The 21,919-nt window shown below is 44.1% G+C and overlaps 1 protein-coding gene across 1 annotated transcript in view; it reads right to left on the reverse strand.

Moving 5' to 3' along the window:
* The window catches only part of LOC306916008 (uncharacterized protein), a gene marked incomplete at its 3' end in the record, with an annotated part of 30,209 nt that extends 18,223 nt beyond the window's left edge, over nucleotides 1-11,986 (reverse strand). The window contains exons 1-7 of the mRNA XM_079530583.1: nucleotides 11,897-11,986; nucleotides 7,674-7,769; nucleotides 4,692-4,745; nucleotides 3,866-3,946; nucleotides 1,595-1,683; nucleotides 1,024-1,060; nucleotides 755-876 (exon numbers count right to left, since the gene is read on the reverse strand). Of these exons, the coding sequence (XP_079386709.1) occupies nucleotides 755-876; nucleotides 1,024-1,060; nucleotides 1,595-1,683; nucleotides 3,866-3,946; nucleotides 4,692-4,745; nucleotides 7,674-7,747 (457 nt within the window). The remainder of the gene's footprint in view (nucleotides 1-754; nucleotides 877-1,023; nucleotides 1,061-1,594; nucleotides 1,684-3,865; nucleotides 3,947-4,691; nucleotides 4,746-7,673; nucleotides 7,770-11,896) is intronic.
* Between the last annotated feature and the right edge of the window lie 9,933 nt (nucleotides 11,987-21,919).

The following is a 21,919-nucleotide window of genomic DNA, read 5'->3' on the forward strand; positions in this document are numbered from 1 at the left end:
TTCCTTATTCCTTATCCCTAAACTTATTTGCCATTTTTTACTATTTTAAAACATTTAAAAATAGTTAACCCATTTTGACCTGAGATCAGATTCTAAAAATGTCTTCTACATCCTGACAGTTTTCTGAAAAAGCTGTTTCTATGTCAGTCGTCAGTCATTTTTCAAAAATAGCAGACCTACAAGCTCGTAGCGCGCCACCGATAGCTAAAGCATAACATAATGCTAACACCAAAAGGGGTTCCCGCCCAAATGGGTTAAAATAGCCAATCTACATCGACACGTTGTTAGCTTGTAGATCGGCTATTTGTACTATTTAAAAATGTTTTAAAATAGTAAAAAATGGCAAATAGGTTTAGGGGTAAGGGGTAAGGGGTGGCGCAAGATATATGGCTAAATGTATAACTCATAATATACAATACTGTATCATTCATTATCTCATCTTTATCAGACATTGGTCCTCATGTGCAGCGAATACAAGACAGTAGTACAATATATAAAATGTACAATTCTGATATTCACACAAAATCTAATTTAAAAATGAAATACACGTTGAGCAAATGCGTCTACATGCGTCTACTCACAACCGTTCGGTAGCAGGGAGTTGCAACTTGAATTGAACCAACAGAATCACTTGGGTCGACATGCGCCACCTTGCGCCGACGTGCAACAGGGCATAATCACACCGCTGGGGCAAACGCTAAAACCGTTTTGTTGCGTCTCGACCCATTGCCGTGGTTTGGGCTTTAGACATTACCTGCTACGGTGGAGATGGATGTTAAAGAGCTTCTTTCTTCATTTCCACCACTGTCAGGGCCAGTTGCAGGACAAGATGCATCAATATGACAGGGAGCTTTCTTCAACGTAGCCTCTGTGACACTGTGCAGGAAGACAGTGCATGCGAGACATTAGCTATGTATTTAGCCAGCTACAAAGGTAATTAAGATGGAGACAAAGCTTAGCACAGGACTAAATAACTGAACACAGGTGCGAGTTTGAATGATTTGAGTCAATTTAATTTCTTACAGTGGTTGTTGTTTTTGCTGGGCCACTCCAGTCCAGTCTGCAGATTACAAAGCAACATTATAAGCGGACATTATAATGCAAGACAATTCTAAAAAAAAATGACAGTATTACAACATGCAAATAAATTGCAAATGTTGGACCTACTACGTCTAAAACTGTTACTTTTCAGGATTCTAATTCAACATAACAAATGTAGCAAATCTGCTACTTTTGATGCTTTCGTGTGAGACTGTAGTATATTAATTTACGAAAATACACTAAAAGTTAAGATAAGGTTTCTGTCGAACAGCAACAATATATTACAAATATATCCTTAACCCATTTTGGGTGGGAACCCCTTTTGGTGTTTTAACTAAGCATTATGTTATACTTTAGCTATTGAAAAATAGCAGATCTACAAGCTCATAGCACGCCACCGAGTGGCGCGCTACGAGCTTGTAGGTCTGCTATGTTTGAAAAATCGTGAAAATGCGGCACAAATCTTTGAATATATATTATTTCAGAGCGAACGTTTTTTTTATTTCGACAGGTCCGGTCTAAATGGGTTTATAACAATTACAGAAATCCTTACAGCTGGTGCCAGTATCATGTTCATATGCCTGTATCATGTCCTTCAGTCCGGCTATCCGCTTCTGAAATCCAGGGCTCTCCTGCAAACTCCTATATTCGGGTCAAACAATCACATACTTTGTTTTATAACCATACATACGGCAACATTTCAAACTACCGGCATAACAACCGGAAGACGAAAAATGTTCGTCGACTATCTTTTTTCACCGACGAAAACTAAATGGAAACAAAATGAAAACTAAGCTATTATGACTAAAACTAAGTTAAATGTATTGACAATTTCGTCAACAGATACAGAAACAAGACTAAAATGTTAGGAAGGGACTAGTGGACAAGAGATCCTGTATAAGTCATTTTACACTTGGCTGCATGCTGAAAATAGCAGAGCTTGTAGATCGGCTATTTTCAGCAAGTGTAAAATGAGCCATTACGACAGCATCAAGGCCCGCCAAAACACATTTTAGTCGACTAAAACAACTGTAGATTTAGTCGACTAAAATCGTATTGCGTTTAGTCGACTAAAACTAGACCAACATTAAAACATTCCAGGTGACTAAAACTAAATGGAAACTGTTCAAAAGACTATATGACTAAAACTAAAATCTAAATGTGCTGCCAAAAACAACACTGGTACACTTCACACAATGGGCAGTATTATGTGTGTCTTAAGTACCAGGTCTTATGACTTAACTTAAGACCTGGAGGTGTGGTCAATGCTGTTTGGCCACTCAGAATAGCCAAATGGCATTGATCACGCCTCCAGGTCTTAAGTTAAGTAATAAGACCTGGTACTTAAGACACGCATAATACTGCCCAAAGTCTGTGCTCAGTGTTTCCGCCTGTGTCATGGTGTCATGGTGTCATGTGTTCAGTGTTTCCGCCTGTGTCATGGTGTCATGGTGTCATGTGTTCAGTGTTTCCGCCTGTGTCATGGTGTCATGGTGTCATGTGTTCAGTGTTTCCGCCTGTGTCATGGTGTCATGTGTTCAGTGTTTCCGCCTGTGTCATGGTGTCATGGTGTCATGGTGTCATGTGTTCAGTGTTTCCGCCTGTGTCATGGTGTCATGTGTTCAGTGTTTCCGCCTGTGTCATGGTGTCATGGTGTCATGGTTTCATGTGTTCAGTGTTTCCGCCGGTGTCATGGTGTCATGGTGTCATGGTGTCATGTGTTCAGTGTTTCCGCCTGTGTCATGGTGTCATGGTGTCATGGTGTCATGTGTTCAGTGTTTCCGCCTGTGTCATGGTGTCATGGTGTCATGTGTTCAGTGTTTCCGCCTGTGTCATGGTGTCATGGTGTCATGGTGTCATGTGTTCAGTGTTTCCGCCTGTGTCATGGTGTCATGGTGTCATGGTTTCATGTGTTCAGTGTTTCCGCCTGTGTCATGGTGTCATGGTGGCATGTGTTCAGTGTTTCCGCCTGTGTCATGGTGTCATGGTGTCATGGTGTCATGTGTTCAGTGTTTCCGCCTGTGTCATGGTGTCATGGTGTCATGTGTTCAGTGTTTCCGCCTGTGTCATGGTGTCATGGTGTCATGGTGTCATGTGTTCAGTGTTTCCGCCTGTGTCATGGTGTCATGGTGTCATGGTTTCATGTGTTCAGTGTTTCCGCCTGTGTCATGGTGTCATGGTGGCATGTGTTCAGTGTTTCCGCCTGTGTCATGGTGTCATGGTGTCATGGTGTCATGGTGTCATGGTGTCATGTGTTCAGTGTTTCCGCCTGTGTCATGGTGTCATGGTGTCATGGTGTCATGTGTTCAGTGTTTCCGCCGGTGTCATGGTGTCATGTGTTCAGTGTTTCCGCCTGTGTCATGGTGTCATGGTGTCATGGTGTCATGGTGTCATGGTTTCATGTGTTCAGTGTTTCCGCCTGTGTCATGGTGTCATGGTGTCATGGTGTCATGGTGTCATGTGTTCAGTGTTTCCGCCGGTGTCTAGGTGTCATGGTTTCATGTGTTCAGTGTTTCCGCCGGTGTCTAGGTGTCATGGTGTCATGTGTTCAGTGTTTCCGCCGGTGTCTAGGTGTCATGGTTTCATGTGTTCAGTGTTTCCGCCGGTGTCTAGGTGTCATGGTTTCATGTGTTCAGTGTTTCCGCCGGTGTCTAGGTGTCATGGTTTCATGTGTTCAGTGTTTCCGCCGGTGTCATGGTGTCATGGTGTCATGTGTTCAGTGTTTCCGCCTGTGTCATGGTGTCATGGTGTCATGTGTTCAGTGTTTCCGCCTGTGTCATGGTGTCATGTGTTCAGTGTTTCCGCCTGTGTCATGGTGGAATACCTTCTGGTGATCTTGTTTTTGCAAATTGGACAGCTGGTCTCCTTTTGCTTACTGCTTCCAAAAAGGTGCATAATACAATATCTTGTGGAGAAAAAAAAGATGGTAAAAGTATGGTAAATGGTAAAATGGTAAATGGTGCATTTATATAGTGCCTTTATCCAAGGCGCTTTACATAGATTGTGCATTACATTCACCCATTCACCCATTCACACACACATTCATACACCGATGGCAGCGGAAACCATGCAAGGTACCAACCAGCACATCAGGAGCAATTAGGGGTTCAGTGTCTTGCTCAAGGACACTTCGACGCTAACTCTGGGGGAGCCCGGGTTCGAGCTGGCGACCTTGCGGTTGCCATCCGGAGACTCTACCCCTGAGCCACCACCGCCCCCAACCCCTATGGTATGAATTAGGGGTGTATGGAAGTATATGGAAATGAAAACAGCAACATTGACTTTGTATCGTATAGTTTTGCAATGCAAATAATCGGTATCGAATCAAATAATAGATCGTATCAAGCATTTCTTAGAAGAAAAAAGAAAAAGAGGGGTTTAATTACTTAGTTTAAAATAATGTCAATGCATTTTAAAAAGTTACTGTATCGATTTCAAATCAGCGAATCGTATCGGACCGCCATAATGGAACCAATATCGTCCATGTATCGTATCGTCAACCATGTATCGTGATACGTATCGTATCGCTGTTACGATGTATGGTTACACCCCTAGTATGAATGCAACTGATGAGGTAGTGCACATAATGAATACATTGATTCTTCATGTTTATATAAATACAGGATATCAAGATTAAAAAGATGATTTACTTGCAAAAGTGATGGTCACACTTTGTGGATACAGGTGAACTCATCAAATCTAGACTGTAAAAAAAAGGGGAAAAAGCACAGAAATAGTATAGTGTTCACAAATGACTGACTTCATCTTATTACAAACAGAGTTCGGTATAGAGGGTATGCGCATGCATAAAGTGAATGGCAGATCGAGTGGCAAAGTGAATTTAATGTTGTTTAAAGTCGTTTAACCCATTTAGGCCTGACCTCGAAATTAAAAAAAAAATCTTCTAAATCCTCCAGTTTTCCGAAATAAATATTTTCACGATTTTTCAAAAATAGCAGACCTACAAGCTCGTGGCGCGCTATGAGCTTGTAGATCTGCTATTTTTCAATAGCTAAAGTATAACGTAATGCTTAAAACACGAAAAGGGGTTCCCGCCCAAAATGGGTTAATGCAATCAGATAGGACTAGGATCTGTTTTGGATGTATGGGCTGTCAAGGCCAGAAAGTAGTTTTTGCCACTCAGTATGCCAGGGTTCCCCAATTCATTTTCCTCAAGGGACATATTTTGACTAGGGTACCAGGCTGGGGGTCGAGTCCGCACGCACGAGGTCGATGTCTTCTTTTCAAATGGTCCTTTTCAAATGGGGTCTTGCCCTGAAAATGAATTTTCAGGGCAAGACCCCATTTGAAAAGGATGCCGAGTTTGACATGCATAGGCTACTGACCCCCATTTAATGCCATTTATATCTGGGACCCCCTCAAAAAAGAAAAAAAAAAAAATATATATATATATATATATATATATATATATATATTCCAAGGGGGCGCTCCGCGGGCCGCAAATGGCCCGCGGGCCGCCTATTGGGGAACCCTGCAGTATGCGTTCCTGGCCGGGTATGATGATGATGTCACACGCATACCCTCTATTATAGTGCTTGCATTGGAGCATGCATGGGCAACTGGCGGCCCCCACCTTCACTTAATGTGGCCCTCAGGTTAATATCAACTGGCGGCCCGCGGGCCACATGCAGCCCCCACCTTCACTTAATGTGGCCCTCAGGTTAATATCAACTGGCGGCCCGGGGGCCACATGCGGCCCCCACCTTCACTTAATGTGGCCCTCAGGTTAATATCAACTGGCAGCCCGGGGGCCACATGCGGCCCCCACCTTCACTTAATGTGACCCTCAGGTTCATATCAACTGGCGGCCCGGGGGCCACATGCGGCCCCCACCTTCACTTAATGTGACCCTCAGGTTCATATCAACTGGCCGGCCCGGGGGCCACATGCGGCCCCCACCTTCACTTAATGTGGCCCTCAGGTTAATATCAACTGGCGGCCCGGGGGCCACATGCGGCCCCCACCTTCACTTAATGTGACCCTCAGGTTCATATCAACTGGCGGCCCGGGGGCCACATGCGGCCCCCACCTTCACTTAATGTGACCCTCAGGTTCATATCAACTGGCCGGCCCGGGGGCCACATGCGGCCCCCACCTTCACTTAATGTGGCCCTCAGGTTAATATCAACTGGCGGCCCGGGGGCCACATGCGGCCCCCACCTTCACTTAATGTGGCCCTCAGGTTAATATCAACTGACGGCCCGGGGGCCACATGCGGCCCCCACCTTCACTTAATGTGACCCTCAGGTTCATATCAACTGGCCGGCCCGGGGGCCACATGCGGCCCCCACCTTCACTTAATGTGGCCCTCAGGTTAATATCAACTGGCGGCCCGGGGGCCACATGCGGCCCCCACCTTCACTTAATGTGGCCCTCAGGTTAATATCAACTGACGGCCCGGGGGCCACATGCGGCCCCCACCTTCACTTAATGTGGCCCTCAGGTTAATATCAACTGACGGCCCGGGGGCCACATGCGGCCCCCACCTTCACTTAATGTGACCCTCAGGTTCATATCAACTGGCCGGCCCGGGGGCCACATGCGGCCCCCACCTTCACTTAATGTGGCCCTCAGGTTAATATCAACTGGCGGCCCGGGGGCCACATGCGGCCCCCACCTTCACTTAATGTGGCCCTCAGGTTAATATCAACTGACGGCCCGGGGGCCACATGCGGCCCCCACCTTCACTTAATGTGGCCCTCAGGTTAATATCAACTGACGGCCCGGGGGCCACATGCGCCCCCCCACCTTCACTTAATGTGGCCCTCAGGTTAATATCAACTGGCGGCCCGGGGGCCACATGCGGCCCCCACCTTCACTTAATGTGGCCCTCAGGTTAATATCAACTGGCGGCCCGGGGGCCACATGCGGCCCCCACCTTCACTTAATGTGACCCTCAGGTTCATATCAACTGGCCGGCCCGGGGGCCACATGCGGCCCCCACCTTCACTTAATGTGGCCCTCAGGTTAATATCAACTGGCGGCCCGGGGGCCACATGCGGCCCCCACCTTCACTTAATGTGGCCCTCAGGTTAATATCAACTGACGGCCCGGGGGCCACATGCGGCCCCCACCTTCACTTAATGTGGCCCTCAGGTTAATATCAACCGACGGCACGGGGCCACATGCGGCCCCTGCACCCTCACTTAATGCGGCCCTCAGGTTAATATCAACTGGCGGCCCGGGGGCCACATGCAGCCCCCACCTTCACTAAATGTGGCCCTCAGATTAATTTCGGAATACTGATATGTTATTGATTTCAGGTGTTACAATTCCAAACATGACCCGCTTTAATTACTTAGTCTAAATTAGTAGCTTGCTGAGTAGTATTTCAAATAATGTCCAATTTATGTCCAATATATTTGTATTTAGTTAAAATGACTTTTCAGGATTTCAATACAAATATAGCAAAAATAGCCGATCTACAAGTTCAAAATGTGTCGCTTTGCGACGCGTTTTGAACGGCTATTTAGATCGGCTATTTTTTACTACGACATGCAGGCAATGTGGCCCCTCTGGAGTGAGTACGGAAATATAATGGCCCTCTCCATCGTCAAAGTTGCCCACCCCTGCATTGGAGGAAGGTGATTCTTTGTTTGAAAGACACTGACCATATGGGACACTGCAGGGTCTCCCAGACGACCGTGATCCCTCTTTTGACATCCTGTTCCTTTGGGGCTTTCATTGTATTCTTCTACCAATTGAACCTGAAAAACAAAAAATATATATTGTGTGTGTAATTGGGACTCGATCTGCTGAGGTTATTAATTCATATACTGTGTAAGCTCCGATCAATGGTGTCAGAAGAAGATGTGCTGTATATGGGCTTAATCAAACTAGTCTGTCAATGGTGGTAGTAGTAGCATTAGAAAGTAAATGTGTGTGTGCGTGCGTGCGTGCGTGCCTGCCTGCCTGCCTGCGTGCGTGCGTGCGTGCGTGCGTTAAGTTAAGTGTTAAATAGTTAAGTTAAAATAATGGTTAAGTTAAGTGTTGAATAGGTCTATATTCTGATAGTACTCGTAGCTATAGAGACTCAGAGAGTGTTAAATAGGTCTATATTCTGATAGTACTCGTAGCTATAGAGACTCAGAGTGTTAAATAGGTCTATATTCTGATAGTACTCGTAGCTATAGAGACTCAGAGTGTTAAATAGGTCTATATTCTGATAGTACTCGTAGCTATAGAGACTCAGAGTGTTAAATAGCTCTATATTCTGATAGTACTCGTAGCTATAGAGACTCAGAGAGTGTTTGTTCAGTAACAGGAGTCTCCATGTCTATCCAGCTCTTTATTAAAACAGAAAATGCCTTTTCAGGTCGGGATACCAATTTTATCCAATCAGGATTTAGAACTCAGACAGGATACAGTTTAAGCCATTTTGGGCGGGAAGCCCTTTTGGTGTTAGCATTATGTTGTGCTTTAGCTTTTGAAAAATAGCAGATCTACAGCTTGTAGGTCTGCTATTTTTGAAAAATCGAAGAACGACTGACATAGAAACATAGCTTTTTCAGAAAACTGTCAGGATGTAGATGACATTTTTAGAATCTGATCTCAGGTCAAAATGGGTTAAACAAGTGGAATTGGAAGTGATGACAGAAAGACATGAGCAGACAAAATTGGAACTAGAACACTATCAAAATGAAGCTGATAAATCGTTGTCCTCTCTTTTGTCACCTGCCTGTAAATGTATGTTCTGTTCATTAGAGCTGGAGCTGGAGAGACAGGGAGGCCCCTGTAGGCTGTTACTGAACACACACTCTATAGAGCGTCGCAGTCCCGCCCCCTACCATGGACCAGGAAATGATTCTCCGTTCATTTTCCTCATAGACATTTCAGAAAGTATTTATTTAAAGACGTTTACACCGCGGACAAAGCCAACTCGAGTCGTGACCAATCATGACAACGAACAACATTTTTGGGGCCGAAAGAATAATTAGAAAGAAGAAAAAAACGGCAGGTTACAACACTTTTTTTGTTGTTTTTCTTCTTTGTAATTATTTGTTTGGTCCAAAATATTGTTTGTGTTGTCATGAGTTGTCACGACTCGAGTTGGCTTTGTCCGCAGCGTAACCGTCTTTAAATAAATACTTGTTGAAATGTCTATGGGAAAAATGCATTGGGATTAATTTCCTGGTCCATGGTAGGGGGCGGGACTGCGACGCTCTATAGCCTATAGCAATGATTACTATCACAATATCCTTTAAGATTTTTAAGAAAAAACGTTTGGTTTTAACCAAAAAATATATATCCCTTACCCTACCTTAACCCATTTAGGCCTGAAAAAAAGTTCAAAATATATTCAAGTATAACATAATGCTTAGTTAAAACACCAAAAGGGGTTCCCGCTTAAAATGGGTTAAATACATATGTTGTAAAACATTTGTGATATTATGCATGATGCAATAAATTAGTCCATCCTGGTAAAAATAACCCAATTAAGCTACGTAACATAGTGGTTCTCAAAGTGGGGTCCAGGCAGCGACCCCCCGGGTCTCCTTGAGGGGGTTCCAGCCGGGGGGTCCCCAGTTATATCTAACCCATTAAAGCCGGGAAGACATCATATACGTTTTTTCAAAAACCTCTTAAGCCCTAACCACACCAGAGGGTCGCCATGGAACTCCTTGCAACATGCAACTACTTGCAACCATAATTCCCAATGGCAGTTGCAAGGAGTTGCATTGGTGTGGTTTGGGCCTTAGGATTTAGAACATTGGTTTAGGACAGTGGTTCTCAAAAATAGCAGATATACAAAGCTCACTGTGTGTCACTTCGTGGGGCGCTGCGAGCTTGTACAGTTGCTCTTTTTGAACATTATTTTTTTTAAATATCCAAAATGTTGAAAAGATCACAAGTCTTCTCTTCTGGGGGTCCCTGGCACAAAACGTTTTCAGATGGGGGGGTCCGCAGCCATATATCAATCTGGGGGTCCTTGACACGAAAATGTTAGAGAACGCCTGATTTAGGAGGCCTGATTTAGGAGGCCTGATTTAGGAGGCATTTGTAGAATCAACCTCGGGTCTTAATGGGAATTCAGTTTAACCACTTTAACCCTATTTTATACTTTGGTTATTCAAAAACAGCCAATATATAATACAAGTTCACAGCGCATCGTGAAAATATGGAGAATAATTGGGAAACTTTGCAACACAATTAACTCTTCTCTTATGGGGGTACTAGTGATGCACCAAATATTCGGCCACAGACAGCAGAAAACCGCTAAAAATGCATTTTCGGCCTATTTGGTTTAGTCCTGAATAGGCAGAAAATATATCACCGAATAGTGTATGCAATTAATACATTCAAAAGAGCTGAATAAATGTTTTATGGACCCATAATAGTGATTATTATTTAAGTTAAGTTTTGCCAAAACCATGTATTTTGCCATAAATCAGGTAGCTTTAAGACAGCAATGGTAGGAAAAAATATATATATTAATCATATTTGGATATTCGGTATTCGGTTTCCGGCCAACTGTTTCCTATATTCGGTATTCGGTTTCGGCCAAGAATTTCCCTTTCGGTGCATCCCTAGGGGGTACCTTCCCAGGCACAAACTCTTTCCAAACACATTGGGCCCTATTATGCGTGTCTTAAGTACCAGGTCTTATGACTTAACTTAAGACCTGGAGGCGTGGTCAATGCTGTTTGGCCACTCAGAATAGCCAAATGGCATTGATCACGCCTCCAGGTCTTAAGTTAAGTAATAAGACCTGGTACTTAAGACATGCATAATAGGGCCCATTATGTCAATGTGGGGGTCCTTAATATGAGAAGGTTTGAGAACCACCGACAGGTGTAATAAACACAAGAATACATGTCATTTCACAGTGAACTGTACAGTCAGAGGCTTCCAGAGCAGTATTACACAATACTGTTACTGTATAGCTGGCTTTGTATGCTAGACATTTACTATACCCATGATTATGTATGTTAACAGGCCGACATTATACAGTGAAAATGCAGACAGCTGCTTTTCAGCACTTTTCACTCATTACTGTATATATATATATATTACTGTATATATATATATATATATATATATATATATATTTTTTTTTTTAAATATACATATGAATAAATATACATTCATATATACATTATCATTATTATTCCTAGCAGATAATATTACTGTAAATTTGGAATAGTATGCTTAACTTGTCCCTTAATTATCTCAGTGGTGGTTATTTAAGACACACATGGACCCTCAGGGTTTCTTGAGAGGGTTCCAAATGGACCCTTACAGGTCTGTAACTCTGAGAGTGTACGAATGAAATACAATAGGCCTATTATAATTATAGACCCTTGCAGTTACCTATGCAACTCTGTGTACAAATGGACCCTTACAGTTATTTAACCATCGGATCATGATCATGTATTTTATCAATTCTCACATTTTCATAAATCATAGATACAGACGTAGAAGTCAGGCTGATAAAAAATACATCTATGATAGTCTTGATCCAAGGCTTATGCAACACTGAGTGTTACTTAAACAGAACCAAATGGACCCTTTATACAGTTATATGTAACTCTGATTGTGTATAAAGACATAGGATCCGTGAAATCAAAAGGTTTGAGAACCACTGCCTTATCTGTTGCCCTGTCATTAACACGGACTGTCATCAAACAAACAGTTGTTTTCATGCATGAAAGTGACAAAGATAGCAATGGCATGTCTTACGTTCATTGATCAGCCTACATTATTAACTTATTGAAGACATTTATATGACTGTCAAGTCAACTGAATAACCGGAGAAACGGAAAGCTCTTCGCAGACAGTTAACAACAACATTATATATGTATAAGTTGCATTGTTTACAACAACATAACATTACCTTCTTGTTGACGGAACAGCTCAGACTTTTTTTCCCGCAACTACATTTATTATTCTGCTGCTTGTAGTGACGTCACGGCGGTCGAGAAGAGAACAGAACAGACGCCACGTACACAGCCTGCAGCGACACCTACTGCGTTGGATGTTTTTTTTTGACTGACGTCAGCCACACACACACACACAGTCACACACGCACACGCACACGCACACACAGACACACACACACACACACACACAAAGGAAATAATATGTGGATGGCCCAGATGACAGGAGAGAGCACATCTTTAACACATTGGGCGGATCCCAACAGATGCAATTGAAAATGTGCACTCGCAGTTGAGATCCAACAATGTCATCCACCCATTGCCCTCTCTCAATTTGAAAGCAACAATGATGGCACAATGATAGACCTAGAGATCTCATTGACACCTTTGCCTAAACAGAGGAGCCAGTCAACATTGTTGAGTTGCCAACTGATGCGTTACTATTGAGTTCAAAGGTTATCTAAAGTCCAATAAACAGGTAGTGATGGGCCAATGAAGCTTTTATGAACCTCTGAACCACTTGAACCAATTGGTTCAAAAATGGTTTAAGCTTTTGAAGCTTCAGTGATAGTGACATCTGCTGGCGAAATGCTAGACTGCATTTAATTTAGGCAGTAGAGACACTTACTACAGGACACAGCAAAACTTTAGTAAATAAACCTATATTATCAGATTAGATTTTTGTTGTGAAATATTAGAAGGAATGTAATAAAGACTTGAAGTTGATTGATTAATTTGTGTATTCAACTATTTGGGCAACATGTTTAAACAGGCTGTAAACACAAGTCAAGGGACTGGCATAACTGGCATATATTTTGATGATTAGGCTACTGGGATACATATCCCAAAATGAATGGGTCCACGTGATATGATATGAACAGCAAATGAATATAGATAAAAGCAGATACGACCTGTTATATCACGAATTATCCGATCCATATCAGTCCGTTGGTCGGGGTGGCCCCTTGAAGCACAGGCCAGAGGTGTCGTCTGTCCTGGAGAGCTCCGACGTGTCTTTACTTTTTCAGACACTATATAGAAATCTTCCTGTCTCTCTGTGACCTTGCTAAGCACAGCTAGGGTGCACACTGGTAACTGCTTTAAAGTGTGCCCTTGATGATGAGCACAGCTATCACTGCAATCAGAGGCAGTACTTTAATACCAGGATCGAAAGTAAGGGGAAACTGGTGCACCCTTCACAAAATGTCCATGACTTCACAAGAGGCTCCACCACCTGAGTGCAACATCTGAGAGCAACCAACCACAAAATGACTTGTCTTTTAGTTCTGCTGGATCTCTTCTCCACTAGTACCTCCCTAACAGTTAGTCTAGTTTGTATCTGTTGACGAAATTGTCCAATATATGTAGTCTTGGTTTTAGTCATCGTAGCTTAGTTTTTATTTAGTTTTTTGTCAGTGAATAAGGTAGTCAACAATAATTTTTCATCTTTAGTCAATTAAATCAATATTTTTATACATGTCCACTGCTGACTTCTTGTCTTGTAACTTGTTGTAAGGACTACCGATCAGCACGGTATGACAGTATCACCAGAGGGAGTGCAACGAACCATGTACAACCCAGATTCGGCACAAACAAGGGACTAAATTATTTTCGCTCCTATGCCACCAAAATGTGGAACGCCCTACCAACTGTCATTAAGACATGCAAATCCCTTGACTCCTTCAAAACCGCTCTCAAAGGGCACCTACGGATGGCTGCAATTCGAAACTGGCCCCCGTAAAATCTGAATCCCCCCCCCCCCGCCCCCCCCTTTTTTCCCCTCACTGTATATATTTATTTTCCCTTTTTACCTCCCTTATGATGAATTCCTGTTCTGTCTATAGAAGTGTCTATTTGTACGTCTCTAAATGTTTTGATGATTTGAACATGGTGGACCCTATTGGAAACAAGTGTAATGCTTAATTGGGTCGTCCACTCACAGTTAACAGCCTTTGTATTGAGTTTGTGCTTGAAATGTACTGTAATTCTGCAAACTGTTAATAAATTCTTCAATCAATCAATCAATCAATCATGGTCAAAATCGATACTGTCAGTTAAATTCATACCTTTTATACTGTCAACCCTTAGTAACTAACAGTATACCGTTTTAAGGTATTGGTATCAAGCAGCCATGGTTCTGAACCATAAGCTATAGGGTGATGAATCATATTGAAAGAACATATTGTATACTGTAAAGTTTTCTGAGTTTTTTGTGTTTTATGAATATTTAACCTACTTATTATAGGTAAAGTCATTTTGTGCAGTACAAACACACTTTTTTTTAATGGGCCATAGAACATTTACTCAATGCAAACTAGCCTATTGTATCTTAAGATGACTGACGTCACATGCTGGTAACATGTTATTAATTACTAACAGCAAACGGTATGTATACCATCTGTATACATAGAGTAGTTTTGTGTTTAGTTTTTAGTGCAATTCAAAACTGAACCATGTAAGAAATTCACAATTTAACCTTTTAACCCCATGCATATGATGAGACATTCTTTGATGATTTGATCCCTTTTATAGCCTATTTTGTTGACCGAGGGTCCCCAAGGGGTACAGTATATACTTGGTCCCCTCCTCTATTCCCTCTACACCAAATCTCTTAGCTGGAAATAGTCAATCTACAAGCTCACAATGTGTGTTATTTTCTCTGAATGTTTGCCTATATTATGACCTAGAATAGTGATGTAAGGGTTGAGATGCTGCTGTGGTTGAAAAAGTTGTAGGAACAAGATAAAAATGGAGATTACATTTTTTTATTGTCCAGATAAAAAAACAATATGTAATAATAAACAACAATATAAATAAACAACATAAACAACAATTATAAAACAATATATAAATGTACACTATTTACAATATATATTTACAGTATGAATCTATAAAGCATCATCATGGAGGAGAAACGCCATGTGCACGGCAGACAAGCTCCAAGTACTGCAGCCTCTGAAGCAGCTGCTTATTGTCCCCCTCCAGCGTCTTGACGCTGCTCTCCAGAGACTGCACGTAGGTTTTCTTCTTCTCTCGGGACATTCTGGCCGCTTCCTTGTTCCGCTGCAGATAGAGCACCTTCGTCTGCTCGGCGTCCATGATGACGGAACGCTGGAACCGGCCCCTCTTCTTCAGCACGGCAGCCTTCTGAGGAAGACCGGGGCTGCTGCTGCTGCTGCGGGGGCTGAGCGTGGGGACCGCCGTCCACGTCCCCTGTGGTGGAACACCGTCGCTGGTTGTGGTGGTGTCGGCCCATCGTGTGGTGTTGGCCCATGCCAGGCCCATCGTGGTCCCATGAGAAACGCTTGAGGAGGAGCCATGGCTTTGTGCGGTGGTCGTCTGAGGACGGTGCTCAGTAGTGGTGGTGGTGGTGGTGGTGTCCATCACCGTTGTCCCCTGAGAGAGGCTAGAGCCGGGGCTAAAAAGGTCAAACAATGCAGCCATTTCTTCATCCACATTGTCACTACGGCTACTGGTGGACATCACTGTCCCCCGATGGGGGAGGCTGGAGTCATCGGGGCCGTATGCGGCTACGCTGGGCATCACTGTCCCCCGATGGTGGAGGCTGGAGGCATCGGGGCCGTATGCGGCTACGCTGGGCATCACTGTCCCCGGATGAGGGAGGCTGGAGTCATCGGGGGAAAACAGCAGCTCATAATATGGGCCAGCCTGCAGAGTTGGGATGTCCCTACAGGGTTGCAGGTCATAATACTGCAAGGCAGCAGCACCGTCCTGCACCTGCATCTCCTCCATAGAGGTGGAATAAGCAGCATCAAGGACACCACATGCTGTCTCCTCCTTCACCACTGCGGTGGGAGGAAGAGGACCAATGTTGAACATCTCTCCACCGATATTTCAGATGAGCTTTGAATAAAGCTTTAAAGTGTAACAGAATGTTACTCTCTGGTTGATATGGTGAGGTCTAGTGGCCACACAGTGATGTTGTTGCTGTTTATTTCTCTGTATCTCTCCCTTTGAACTGTGCTGGACAAAGACAAAGTGTGAATGAGGTGTTGAACTTAACGTTCACCTTTTATTTGGGGGAACTGGTCAATCACAGCATAGGTTTCCTCCCATCAACAAACAGGGTTTTCACGGAAACGCAGAACTGGCTAATCACAGCATAGGTTTCCTCCCATCAACAAACTGAGTTGCCATGGAGACGCGGAAGCGTCGCTGTTCTGCGACATTTTTTTTAAACTAGAACTGTCGTTGGGAACTCGGCATGTGGTTGGCTGAGATAACTCGACTTATGATTGGCTCAATGGCTGAGACGCTGGAGCAGAGCCAGCCAAACAAACGGTTTGTTTACATGAAAAATAAAACGGAAGATAAAGCCACCAGCCAGCAGATGGTAGTGTTGTAGCTTGTTGTTAGCATAGCATTGAAGCAGTATCTCTTAAAATAGAGACGTTGATTTGTCCATGAGCGCTCCTACCGGCGTCTCAGGCAATTATAAGTCGAGTTATCTCAGCCAATCACATGCCAAGTTGCCAACGATCATCTAGTTTTAAAAAATGTCGCGGAACTGCACAGCGCTTCCGCGTCGCCGTGGCAACCCTGTTTGTTGATAGCCTCAGTGTCAGGCTTACGTTTGTTGATGGGAGGAAACTTGTGCTGTGATTGACCAGTTCCCCAAATAAAAGGTGACCGTTAAGTTCAACACCTCATTCACACTTTGTCTTTGTTCAGCACAGTTCAAAGGGAGAGATACAGAGAAAGGAACAGCAACAACATCACTGTGTGGCCACTAGACCTCACCATATCCATGATGTCGTACCAACTTAGAGACAGAAAGCCTTCATGCAGCGACTCAGGAGATGATTCCACCTGTACAGCAGATGAATATGACTCCATGGTTTCAACTGGAGACAGCAGAAAGAGGAGGATGAGAGGGGTGAAGCGTGAGGCAGGTCAGGAGGAGGAGGCAGCCGTAGTCCAACTGCAAAGACCCAAGAAGACACGTGGCCGAGTAAAGTTGGACAATGCATTCATTGAGAACACATTAAGGCGACGCAAAATCTTCAGCGTTCGTAAAAATGGTGTAATAAAAAAGATTGAAGAGCTCACCAAGCTGACAGGAACCCAGGTTATGTTTCTGGTGGCCAGTGAAACGGGACACATCTACAAATTTGCCTCCGACAAGCTCCAGCCCATGTTCACTAGTGAGGCGGGCAATGCCCTGATTCAATCCTGCCTCAATTCACCACAGGGCTCACCACCCCACGATGATGATGCTCCCACGGATACTGGAGCATACAGCAGAAAGAGGAGCAGGAGAGGAGGGGTAAAGCGTGAGGCAGCTCAGAAGGAGGAGGCAGCCGTAGTCCCACTGCAAAAACCCAAGAAGACACGTAGCCGTGTAAAGTTAGACAGAGCCACGGCTGCCCCGGGCTTCAAAGAGAAGATGGACCTCACCTTCCAAGCTTCTGAGGAGGAGAGCCTGAGCAGCACACCATCTGTCAACAACATCATGGCCAGTCTACCAGGAACCGCCACCACCAGTGCTCAGTCCATGGTTCCCACAACCACCTCCACTGTGCAGGAGAGCAGCGGGCTACAGGTACAACAGCACAGCCATGCCCCCACGTCCTCCCCACCTCCCCACAATGATGATGCTCCCACGGATGTGAGTGCCACGGCTGCTCCGGGCTTCAGAGAGAAGATGGACCTCACCTTCCAAGCTTCAGAGTCGGAGAGCCTGGCCAGCACTAATGATGAATCGACACCATCTTGTTTCAACATTCTACCAGGGACCACCAGCAGCAGCAGTGACCAGTCCATGGTGCCCACAACCACCACCACCTCCACTGTGCAGGAGAGCAGCGTGCTGCAGGTACAACAGCACAGCCATGCCCCAGCGTCCTCCCTGCTGCCCATGGAGGGTCATGTGATGTACCCCAGTGCCTCAGACACAGTGATGTACAACATCTCTGACTTTCAGTGGTCACATGAGGAACTGATGGAATTTGCACTGAGCATATGCGCTGCTGATAGCCTATAGGCAGTTCGACATACAGCGTCAGTGTGCAAGGGACAGAGAAAAGGGGTTCATATGCGACAGCCTTTTGTGAGCGGCTACTATACTAGCTATGTGTGTCTGTCTGTTTGAGCACGGAATGTGATGTACGATGATGTATGATTATAAGAGCGCCGCTCACTTCACACGAGTGTGATTTTATTTGTGTCATTCTGTCATTGTCTTCGTTATGTAACACATTCTGTGGGACAATCCCAACATTGTGCTCCTGTATATACTGTAAATAAGTTATTGTTATAAGTCATAATTGTATGTTTGTATATTCAGTGACAAATAAAACTCCTTGAATCTTGAACAGCAAAGTGTATTTCTCTCTGTAATTATAAGTGAGTGGTTTCACTGAGGAAAATTGTCTTTCATCAATATTGCTATAGTTACACATTGCTTGATGGTACTCAGGGTTAGGACACGTATATCACATGGGCTTAAATTAATGCTATTGATTCCTCGTCTCGATCCCCATCGCCCCCCAGGTCTGTTCACCCCCATCGCCCCCCAGGTCTGTTCACCCCCAGTCAGTGTTTTACTTTAAGATTGTGACGCTTTAAGGCTTGATGAAGGAACAACTCCAAAATGCATGTGTATTGTGTGTGTGTTTCTCACAAGTCACAACACACGTGACTCTTGATGTATGGAGAACATGGAGTCAGGGGGTCACAGCCTGGGGCGAGACATATCTTGTGTAATATATTGAATTTGGGGGTATATATATTGCATACAATATTACAAGCAGAGCAAGTAAAATATTCTGTTCTTCAATTGGCCCATACCAAAATGCTAGTGATAATGATAGTTCCCCCCAAATTAAAAGTACACTCGCCAACCAATGACTGACTGTCCCAAAGTTGGGACGACGTCACTGGTGGGGGACATGGTCACTATAATTAATTATAATTACTCTCACAAACTAACAAAAGGTTAATACAATAAATAATAGCTACACACTGGAAGATCCTGCTGTCTTAAAAAAACTCAGAACATTATGAAAGACACTTCCCACCCCGGTCACTCACTGTTTGAACTGTTGTCATCAGGCAGAGTGTACAGAGTGTACAGGGTACAGAGTGATCAAGTCAGGGACCAACAGATTCAGTAACAGCTTCTATCCCACAGCGGTAGTTGCACTCAATGCTGCTAAGAAATGATCTGTTGATGCGATACACGTTTTGTTCTTTTCTGCTGTCTTAAGTGCAATAAGGGTTTGTGAAATTAGCTACAATTACATGTTTGTGCAATATATATGCCTAGTGCTACAGGGGTTGTGCAATAACAGGAAGTCATGTGTGTTTTAGCTTTATGTTGTTTTGTGATATGATGCACTGATTGGTTGGCACTTTTAATTTCGTACATACATGTTGCAATGACAATAAAGATCTATTTGTAAGCCACTTTTTTGTTAAGGCTTTTTTTGGATGCCACTAGCAATACCCTCAGTAAATACTGGAGACCTGCTGTGTTTCATTTATTTATTTTAAAGGGAAAGTGGTTAAGTCTGTGTTGGTTTCATAAATATTTAACCATTAACAAGAGCTTGTAAATAATAACTACATGGATCCATTGGAACTCAGGTTCTTTCACATTCCTGAAAAGAAAGGCTTTAGGACACATAATGTTTCCACTTGACAGCAGCGATATGTTTCTCATGAACCAAAGGTGCTCGGCTTGCAGCAAAAACTACAGCATTAGAGCTAGTAAAAACGTGCCTGCATATTCCAACTGGGAATATTTCTAGTGGTTCAACATCGATCTTTATGCTTTAAGGTTATCAAACATTAAAATTGCAAGGTCTCCCCTTAACTCTTTAAACCTTTGAAAAGGAGACCATTAATCGCGCTTTGGGTATTCAGAAAAGCGCTATATAAACTTGAGCTATTATTAATATTATTAATGCATTACTGAATACATCTTCATTAGACGTTAATGTCTAGATTCTAGAAAACTGAAAGACACGAGGCACTCGAGTTCAACCTGCTTCCTTTGCAACCGGGAAATGACTGCCACTCAAGACCTTGTAAAAACAGTGACCTACCAAACCTTGGCACAAATGGTCTCCCAGCTTAGAAGCATCATACTGGTCCTTGTCACTAAAGCAGGGAGTGTTTGACCGTGTCCCTCTCCCTCCACACTGGGGAGGGTAAAATACTCTAATAAACCTTGTCTCAGTAGGTAAAGTATGAGAAATGTAAAGAGCCCGCCCTACAGAATATTTCAACTGTGGGCATTAATAATGGAGGCAGAACTTCCCAAGTCACATTGATTAATTAACTTCTTTATTTATTTAATTCAACCATATGCAAAGACAACTATAAAACAAAACATAGCGAATGCTTCCCCCCCCACCCACTACAATCCCGTCAGAGCACAATACTACAAATCAGTGAATTCATTGAATGAAAGACATTCGCCGATGGGCTTTAAAAGCATCAACCTACACATATCGAATACAAGTTCACACAGAAACAGATTTAAAGCAGTAATTCATGATAACCTAAAAGTCTACAATAATACAAAAAAGAAATGCAAAGCAGTGCACACACATATCTGAATGACTGAGTGAATGTCTTTAAAGCGCTACTTAACTTTCCTCACAGTTGCGAGTCTTTGGCACTGGGGCGGAGGTCTCAGTTTGTAATTGGTACTGTGGGTCACCGTCCGCCGGTCCAATGCCGTGAGCAGGCTCCGTTGGCTGTAGGAGACCACTCGCACAAACTGGAGAGCAGACAGAGCCTTCCTAAAAGTCCCCGCTATACCAATTTCTTTCCCTGCCTAAAACAGGGGCCTAGCCTAGCTATCTATCTTCGCCGCCAGCAGCCCTAAACAGCATGCGAACGGCACCCAGCAGTGAGTGCATGACAGGTAGCTCAGCTGGCTTCGCCTATAACGTTCACTGAGCTCCGCTCTCCAGAGATCCTGTCTCGTACTGAGCAAAACAGTTTTATAGTTTCTCCTTCCTCAAACTAATCATGTCCAGCCGTGAATGATCAGCGTGGCGCATGTCTCTCACATCAGGTGAGGGCCATCAGTCTGTGATTGACACTTGTCATTTCTGACGTCACCCAAAGTCAGGTTCACCACAAACTGAAGGATGATGATGGTGCACAGAGAGGTTTGGCCCGCTTTCTTCGCCTCAGTTCTAGCAGCTGTAGCAGATTCGTTGGCTGCGGGTGCATCCACCCTCATCCTGAGAGACGCACATCTGATTGAGCAGTGACTGGTGGGCATCTATCTCATAATTTCCCACTTCTTCACAGTAACGCTCAATGGTCGGAATGAAGCTAAATAGAGACCAAAACATGGCCGTGAGAGAAACGCCTGGTGTGGACAGGGAGCAACAGCCTCTTACCCTGTTGTTTTGGGCACACAGGATCCACGCGTCTGTGTCTGCGTTGTAACACTCAACCCAGTGCGTGCATGTAAATACCGGTGGACACACACCACCTATGGATAAGAGGGAATTAACAAGATAGTGACGGTAAGTGTGCTCTATTTATGTGCCCAAACTAACATAGATCAGTCCATTCTAGAGTGACCACAGAAGTGATGATATCGCAAGCTCTCTGTGCCGTCCATGAGCTGCCAGTTGTTAGTGCAGGGGTTGTAACGCTGCACTGAGTCCACGCCACCCACTGCATACACGTAGCCTTCCAGCATCACCAGGCCTATGTGGAGTCCACGCCACCCACTGCATCACCAGGCCTATGTGGAGAACCCACTGCATACACGTAGCCTTCCAGCATCACCAGGCCTATGTGGAGAACCCACTGCATACACGTAGCCTTCCAGCATCACCAGGCCTATGTGGAGAACATACACGTAGCCTTCCAGCATCACCAGGCCTATGTGGAGAACCCACTGCATACACGTAGCCTTCCAGCATCACCAGGCCTATGTGGAGTCCATGCCACCCACTGCATCACCAGGCCTATGTGGAGAACCCACT

The sequence above is a fragment of the Electrona antarctica genome (assembly GCF_951216825.1).
Source record: "Electrona antarctica genome assembly, contig: SUPER_22_unloc_1, whole genome shotgun sequence".
Taxonomy (NCBI): domain Eukaryota; kingdom Metazoa; phylum Chordata; class Actinopteri; order Myctophiformes; family Myctophidae; genus Electrona; species Electrona antarctica.